This window comes from Cucurbita pepo, chromosome LG08, assembly GCF_002806865.2.
Source record: "Cucurbita pepo subsp. pepo cultivar mu-cu-16 chromosome LG08, ASM280686v2, whole genome shotgun sequence".
Taxonomy (NCBI): Eukaryota; Viridiplantae; Streptophyta; class Magnoliopsida; order Cucurbitales; family Cucurbitaceae; genus Cucurbita; species Cucurbita pepo.
The window spans coordinates 7224371-7232498 of NC_036645.1; the positions used below are offsets into that span (position 1 = coordinate 7224371).

Below are 8128 nucleotides of genomic sequence, written 5' to 3' on the forward strand. Positions count from 1 at the left end.
ATACGGTAATATGAACAAATTTTATCAGAAAAAAATTGTTATATTAACAAAGTATTCTATAAATTTATAAATATAGCTACAAATCGAGCCGAATAAAACATAAAATATTCGTGTTCTTGTTCTTGTTCGTATATATTTTAAAAATAAAAAAGAAATTTAATAAACCCAAAGAATTTTAATTTAAGCACATGGAATTAATGTCTAAAATTATGGAATTTCCAACATTTAAAACATCAAACACAGACACAAGTGGGTTCCTTTGATGTCTCCTATAAATAACCTGTCTTTCATTGTTTTTTTGTCTGTCTATATGATTTGAATCTTCAATTTTTTATCTCAAATTTCTATTTTCCATTTGGTCCCTTCAAAAATTTCAAATTTTTAACAAACCCACAAGAAAAAAATTAAAAAAAAAAGGATTTTTTTTTTTTTTTTTTTTTTTTTTTTTTTTTTTTTTTTNATGGATGATTCACCAAATTCAATGGCTTCCACTCTTCAGCAAAAGCTTCAGTTCATCCTCCATAATCGCCATGAATGGTGGGCTTATTCAATCTTTTGGTTAGCTTCTAAGGATCATCTCACTCAAAATTTGGTTTTTAATTGGAGAGATGGCCATTTTCGTGGCACTAGGGACTTTGTTGCTCGTCCTAGCAAGCCACTTAGTGGCAATGCTCAACTCATTAGTTTCGGGTTCGATGAAGCTGCGGTGGATCGACGAGAACGTTCCGATTTCGTCGACTTGGAATGGTACGATTGAATTACTACGAAACCTGGAAGCTCGATTTGAGCTTATGGGTTTTTTCGTATTGGTAATTGTTTGTTCATATTCGAATGTTGAAAGCTTAAACTAATGAGTTATGATTTCGGTTGAATTACTACGAAACCCGAAAGCTCGATTTGAGCTCATGGGTTTTTTTGTATTGGTAATTGTTTATTCATATTCGAACGTTGAAAGTTTAAGCTAATGAGTTATGATATGTTATAGGTACTACACGGTATCTGTGACACGATTGTTTAATATGACGGATAATGTGGTCGGTCGAGTGTTCGACTCGGGTACATACGTTTGGTTAACGGCGGACGATGGGCTAGATTTGTATGAATGCGAACGAGTTAAGGAAGCACGTATGAGAGGGATTCAAACGTTGGTTTTTGTTTCAATTTCTGGTGGGGTTCTTGAATTGGGTTCTTCTGAGTTGATTAAACAAGATTGGAGTCTTGCCCAGTTTGCAAAATCGGTTTTTGGATGTGGGTTTGCAAATTTTGCACCATTTCAAGAAAAAAATCAGGAGGAGGGTGGTGGTGGAGGGTTGATTGAAGCACACGCGCCGCCGTGCTCCGCCGTGGCGAAGGGAGAGATGGGTAGCAGTGGTGGTGGTGGTGGTGGTGGAGGAGGAGGAGGAGGGTCGTCGTCGGATTCTCTCTCTGATAACTCCGATGGGAATTTCATATCAAACATTGACAATAAGAGAGGGAGGAGACCGTCAAAGAGTAAAACAGAGTCCACGCCGCCGGTGAACCATGTGGAGGCTGAGCGGCAGCGGCGGCAGAAGCTGAACAACCGTTTCTACGCGCTCCGATCAGTGGTTCCAAACGTATCAAAAATGGACAAAGCTTCGTTATTGGCGGATGCTGTGATATACATCAACGAGCTCAAGTCCAAGATTCAATCATTGGAGGCCAAGCTAGGCGGCTGCGGCGGCGGCGGTAACGGCGGAAGCAGCGGCGGTGGCGGCGCGTTGGAGAAGAACTGTGTGATGAACAGCAAGAACAATGTAGAAGTGAAGATTATTGGATCAGAAGCAATGGTGAGAGTTCAATGCAGAGATGAAAATCATCCATCGGCGAGGCTTTTGAATGTTCTAAGAGATTTGGGTCTTCAAATTCATCATGCAAGTTTGTCAAGTGTAAATGATTTGATGCTGCAAGATGTTGTTGTTAGAGTCCCTCATGGTGTTGTTTTGGGAGAAAAGGCGTTAAGAATCGCTATACTTCAACGACTTCAGTGTTGATTTGATCGTTTCGTTCGTGTTTATCGTTGTAAGTTGGTGTATGCATGTTTTACGTTAGTATTGTTTGAACGATCGAGTTGAGATTCCACTGAAAACCCTGATAGGTATTAGAAGTTGATCGTTACAGATCGGTACGTGCATGTTGTAATTCTTGTGTCGGGGAATAATAGAGTACTACATGTCTAGAAAGTTGGTGAGTCTCAATATGACATGATTAAAAATGTAACAATATAAGCCTACCGCTAGCTGATATTGTCCTCTTTGAGTTTTCCCTTCTAAGCTTCTCCTCAAATTTTTTTAACGGGTTTGTTATGGAGAGGGTCCAGCCCTACTCCGACCAGTGCCTCGCACTGTCCGACGACTGACTCTGATACCATTCGTAATAACCCAAGCACACTGTTAGCATATATTGTTCTCTTTGGGCTTTCCCTTTCGGGTTTCCCCTCAAGGTTTTAAAGCGCGTCTATAAAGGGTTTGGGCTTTCCCCTCGAGATTTTAAAACGCGTCTGTAGAGGGTCCATCCCTACTCCGACTAGTGCCTCACATTGTCCAGCGACTGACTCTAATATCATTTGTAACAACCCAAGCTCACCACAAGGAGATATTGTCCTCTTTGAGTTTTCCCTGTCTACTGCTCATCTGTGAGCTCTCCCTTAAAGTTTTTAAACGGGTCTGTTATGGAGAAGATCTAACCCTACTCCGACCAGTGCCTCGCACCGTTTGACGACTGACTCTGATATCATTTGTAATAGCCCAAGCCCACTGTTAGTATATATTGTCCTCTTTGGGCTTTCCCTTTCGGGTTTCCCCTCAAAGTTTTAAAACGCGTCTGTAGAGGGTTTGGGCTTTCCTTTCGAAGTTTTAAAACGCGTTTGTAGAGGGCCTATCCCTACTCCAACTAGTATCTCACACTGTCCAACGACTGACTCTAATACCATTTGTAACAACTCAAGCCTACCGCTAGCAGATATTGTCTTCTTTCCGCTTTCCTTCAAGGTTTTAAAACGTGTATGCTAAGTTCTAAGGTTTACTTTGAAAGTTTCTCGACTAGTCAAGAGATAATGATATCGACTCGTACACGAAAGTCAAACGAATCTTGTACTAGTTCTAGCTAATAGAGCAAAAACGTACTCAAAGCTAAGTCGTATCTAATGATTACTAGTACTTTAAATTAGTACTTCTACTATGAGTTGCTGGTAAAGTCGAGCAAATCTCATAATAGTTATAACTAATTGAGCGGGAAAAAAAAAACGTGCGGAAAATTAAGTCGTAGTTCGGTAAAAACCGAGTAGTACTTGAAGTACTTTTGCCCCACAAACAAGAGGATGTGGCATTTAAAGTGTCACACCCACCACAAATTGCCCATATCCATACTTCATACACCACAGCCACACATTGGCTTCTAACCTCATCCTCATCCAAATCTTAGCCATCAAGTTCATCAAAACCTCTCGATGATCTCGAATCGATGATATTGTTCACTTCAACAGTCTCAACCGACATGATTGTAATTTCAGTTTCACCTAAAGTACCTCATTCCGTTCCCTATATCTCAATGCCTGTCCTATTCTTGTCCACGTCTCTAGAATTGTGAATGGATAGAAACGAGACGATATCAACTACCCAGAACGTGTATTGTATGCATCGTTAGGATATCATATCAATTAAAGCAAAATTTGAAGAGGAAGAAGCATATAGTACCATACCACAAATGGTGGTCTTGAAGCTACAAAGCGCCCAATTCTTCACAGCTCCGTGTGAGATTAGGAGTAGAAAAAGGGGGAATGGTCAGAAATTTAGTAGAATTATTCGATGTGGGATTGCGGAGGCTTCTGGTGAGCCAGCGCCATTGGGCCAAAAAACCAAATACAATGATGGGCCATTTGAGAAGGTTTTCATGACACTTTTTGCAAAGAAAATGGAGAAATACGCAAATTCTAAGGAGCAAACGAAGAAGATCGGATGGTGGGATTTTCTTTATGACTATGAACGATTCGTCGATGCGTCAAAAAGGGTTATGCAAGGGAAGAATCGTATGCAACAACAGCTCGTGGTTCGTGAGGTTCTCTTGTCTATGCTCCCTCCCGGCGCTCCGGCTCAGGTCGGCCTGTTTTTCTTTCTGTAAATTTTCGTCTTCTCCGATCAACGTGTGAACTGAATCGGAAACTGATGATCGCAGTTCAGGAAATTGTTTCCTCCAACGAAATGGGCTTGTGAGTTCAATGCTTCGATAACGGTGCCGTTCTTTCAGTGGTTAGTCGGCCCATCGGAGGTAATTTCATTGAATCCTTTGTGTTCTGTTTCACTTTCTTGGCTCTGTTTTCTATTGATTTGAACGTTTGTTTGAGTTCTTCCATTGGGGAATTATATGCTCTGACTCTGTAGTGTTGATGATCGGTAGTTTATGTGCTATGAACTGCTAGGGTGCTCTGAATCTGTAGTGTTGATGATCGGTAGTTTATGTGCTATGAACTGCTAGGGTGCTCTGAATCTGTAGTGTTGATGATCGGTAGTTTATGTGCTATGAACTGCTAGGGTGCTCTGAATCTGTAGTGTTGATGATCGGTAGTTTATGTGCTATGAACTGCTAGGGTGCTCTGAATCTGTAGTGTTGATGATCGGTAGTTTATGTGCTATGAACTGCTAGGGTGCTCTGAATCTGTAGTGTTGATGATCGGTAGTTTATGTGCTATGAACTGCTAGGGTGCTCTGAATCTGTAGTGTTGATGATCGGTAGTTTATGTGCTATGAACTGCTAGGGTGCTCTGAATCTGTAGTGTTGATGATCGGTAGTTTATGTGCTATGAACTGCTAGGGTTAGTGAGTGATAATTGCTTATGTGCTGCATTCTAGGTGGGTTTGTTGTCTGTTGTTTTAGAATCAAGAGTTTTGCCCTGAACTGCTTGGTTCTACTAGCTGCATTAGGGATAGTAGTTGGACAAGCTCATGGGTTTTGATGGTACCCTAAGTTATTCTCCGAACTCGTTGTGAGATCCCACATTGGTTGGAGAGGGGAACGAAACATTCCTAGTAAGGGCGTGGAAACTTCTCCTTAGTAGACTTGTTTTAAAATATTGAGGGGAAGCCTAAAAGAGAAAGACTAAAGAGGACAGTATAGCAGTGGGCTTAAGATGTTACAAATGGTATTAGAGCCGGACATTGGGCAGTGTGACAACGAGGACGTTGAGCCTCTAAAGGGGTGGATTGTGAGATCCCACATTAGTTGGAGAGAGGAATGAAACATTCTTTACATGGGTGTGAAAACCTCTCCCTTGGAGACGCATTCTAAAACTTTGAGGGGAAGCTCAGAATGGAAAGCCTGAATAAGACAATTTCTACTAGCAGTGGGCTTGGACGGTTGCAAATGGTATCAGAGCTAGATACTGGGCGGTGTGCCGACGAGAACGTTGAGCCTCCAAATGGGGTGAATTGTGAGATCCCACATTGGTTTGGGGAGGGGAACAAAGGATTTCTTATAAGGGTGTGGAAACCTCTCCCTAGCAGATGTGTTCTAAAACCTTGAGGGGAAGCTAAGAAAAGCCCAAAGAGAACAATATCGGCTAGCGGTGGGCTTGGGTTGTTACAAATGGTATCAGAGTCAGACGCCAGGCTGTGTGACAACGAAAACGCTGAGACCCCAAGGGGAGTGGAGCCGTCACACGAAAACGCTGAGACCCCAAGGGGAGTGGAGTCGTCACACGAAAACGCTGAGACCCCAAGGGGAGTGGAGCCCAAAAGGGAAAGCCCAAAGAGGACAACATCTGTTAGCAGTGGACTTGGGTTGCTACAAATGGTATCAGAGTCAAACACCGAGCGGTGTGACAATGAGGACGCTGATCCCCCAAGAGGAGTGGAGCCCAGGAGGGAAAGTTCAAAGAGGACACATCTACTAGCGGTGGACTTGGGTTGTTACAAATGGTATCAAACAAGACAAATGTGTAAGGTGCAAATGCACGAGGCTTTCTAGTCTTCTTAAGTGTTGAGAGCTTGGTTTAAAAGGTTAAAAATCTATTTTGAGATCGGCTTCTAGCATCTAGCAGGGAGAGGTTTCCACACTCTTGGAAAGAATGTTTCGTTCCCCTCTCCAACCGATGTCGGATCCACAATCCACCTCCCTTGGGACCCAACGTCTTCGCTAGCACAACGCTCGGTGCCTGACATTGATACCATTTGTAACAATCCAAGCCCAGCATGAGTCCTCTTTGGACTTTCCCTTCCGGGCTTCCCTCAAGGTTTTAAAACGCGTCTACTAGGGAGAGGTTTCTACACCCTTATAAGGAATGTTTCGTTCCCCTCTCCAACCAATGTAGGATCTCACGATCCACCCCTTTCGGGGTTCCAGCGTCCTCGCTGGCATACTGCTCGATGCCTAGCTCTGATACCATTTGTAACAGCCCAAGCCCACTGCTAGCAGATATTGTCCTCTTTAGGCTTTCCTTTCTAAGGTTCCCCTCAAAGTTTTAAAACGTGTCTTACTAGGAAGAGGTTTCCACACCTTATAAAGAATATTTTGTTCCCCTCTCCAACCAATATGGGATCTCACAGTAACTCATTTGCTTAAACTTTTGAGTTCGATCGTTGCATTACAGTGTTATAACGTGTCTTACTAGGAAGAGGTTTCCACACCTTATAAAGAATATTTTGTTCCCCTCTCCAACCAATATGGGATCTCACAGTAACTCATTTGCTTAAACTTTTGAGTTCGATCGTTGCATTACAGTGTTATTGAAGCTTTAATATTAGAGTACGACGAAACAACTAGAAATTCGATTTTCAGTGATTAAACTCAGTAGGTTTCTATGGTACTTGAAAAGAACAGTATATTTCAGCTGTTGGTTTACTCAACCACAGCTCCTTGAGTCTCTGAGGGTTCAAGGATGTTAACTGATCCAATGGCGTCGATAATGGGTTACGATGCAGTTGGCTTGAATCTGTGTTTTCGGACCGTGCAACAACTGCCTAATCCTACCATATTTAGTTCGAAACTCACGAAATTATGATCTTGTTCTTCCTCGTGTGTAGGTTGTGGAAGTGGAGGTAAACGGTATAAAGCAAAGAAGCGGAGTTCATATAAAGAAATGCAGGTATAAACTACATTTTCGTTATAACCAAATTTCTAGTCGATTAAGGAAAACACTCCTCCTTCATCTGTCTCCGTCGATAAGCTAAGACTATGACATGAACGAACGCGAATCAGTCCATTCGATTTTCTTTAACGACTTTTGAATCCCGATCAAAGGTACCTCGAGAACAGTGGGTGTGTGGGTATGTGTGTGAATATGTGCAAGATACCCACACAAGATTTCTTCACCAACGAATTTGGGCTCCCTCTCACCATGAATCCGAGTATGTATACTGTTTTACAAGAACATATATATACATATATATGCATTTTCAGTATTGTTTTGACTGATCAGATCAGATTCAAGGCCTAAACCATACTTTGTTCTTGCTTGATCACCTTGTTAGATTTTGAAGACATGAGCTGTGAGATGATATACGGGCAAGTTCCGCCGCCGTTCGAAGAGGATCCCGTGTCGAAGCAACCGTGCTACAAGGATATATGTAAGAGGAATCTGTTAGTTCTTGCAATGATCAAGTATGTTCTTGGTATTTAGCTGATTTGTGTTCTTCATCTGTGTTTGTTTGCTGACAGGTTCCATGTCCAATCCTAGCTCCTCGTTATGTCCTAAATTACTAGCTTAAATGACATTCTTTCATGGTTTGATTCTGTTCATCACCATGTCTGCACACGTTGTCGGATACATACTGTAGTGTATAGATTCTCTTGCTATGTCAGAGAGGCAACATTGTTGTTGTTTCTTTGCAAACTTTACTATGTTTGCTAGATCATATACAATAAAGAAGATTATTTCCTTAGGAATGTTTCATGAACATTCGGTCGGGATTTGAGCATCTGACTTACTTTTTTGGTCGAGAATTCAATGTCTTAACCAATTGAAAGTTCACGATACGAGGTAAATCTTGTTACGATTTGTTACGAACAATTTTTTATAAAAATGTGGAAACCTTTCTCTAGTAGATGCGTTTTGAAACTGTGAGGCTGACGGCGATATGTAACGAGCCAAAGCGGACAATAACCATTAGCAGTGGGC

The 8128-nt window shown here is 41.8% G+C and overlaps 2 protein-coding genes across 2 annotated transcripts; both read left to right on the forward strand.

Moving 5' to 3' along the window:
• Nucleotides 1–460: 460 nt before the first annotated feature.
• LOC111800158 (transcription factor MYC2-like) lies at nucleotides 461–2203 on the forward strand. The gene is made up of 2 exons (XM_023683747.1): nucleotides 461–747; nucleotides 986–2203. Exons 1-2 carry the CDS (start codon nucleotides 461–463, stop codon nucleotides 2010–2012), a joined length of 1314 nt encoding a protein of 437 aa, XP_023539515.1. The 3' UTR covers nucleotides 2013–2203.
• Nucleotides 2204–3490: 1287 nt separating this feature from the next.
• LOC111800984 (beta-carotene isomerase D27, chloroplastic) lies at nucleotides 3491–7928 on the forward strand. The gene is made up of 6 exons (XM_023684931.1): nucleotides 3491–4113; nucleotides 4192–4284; nucleotides 7035–7096; nucleotides 7252–7358; nucleotides 7482–7577; nucleotides 7669–7928. Exons 1-6 carry the CDS (start codon nucleotides 3724–3726, stop codon nucleotides 7716–7718), a joined length of 798 nt encoding a protein of 265 aa, XP_023540699.1. The 5' UTR covers nucleotides 3491–3723; the 3' UTR covers nucleotides 7719–7928.
• The last annotated feature ends 200 nt before the right edge of the window (nucleotides 7929–8128 follow it).

What these genes read in the sequence shown, in the direction of transcription:
- LOC111800158 (XM_023683747.1), top strand. Translation starts at nt 461, where the DNA reads ATGGATGATTCACCAAATTCAATGGCTTCCACTCTTCAGCAAAAGCTT. An exon ending in GATTTCGTCGACTTGGAATG is followed by an intron (nt 748 to 985) that starts GTACGATTGAAT and finishes GATATGTTATAG; the next exon opens with GTACTACACGGTATCTGTGA.
- LOC111800984 (XM_023684931.1), top strand. Translation starts at nt 3,724, where the DNA reads ATGGTGGTCTTGAAGCTACAAAGCGCCCAATTCTTCACAGCTCCGTGT. An exon ending in GGTTAGTCGGCCCATCGGAG is followed by an intron (nt 4,285 to 7,034) that starts GTAATTTCATTG and finishes CCTCGTGTGTAG; the next exon opens with GTTGTGGAAGTGGAGGTAAA. An exon ending in ACCGTGCTACAAGGATATAT is followed by an intron (nt 7,578 to 7,668) that starts GTAAGAGGAATC and finishes GTTTGCTGACAG; the next exon opens with GTTCCATGTCCAATCCTAGC.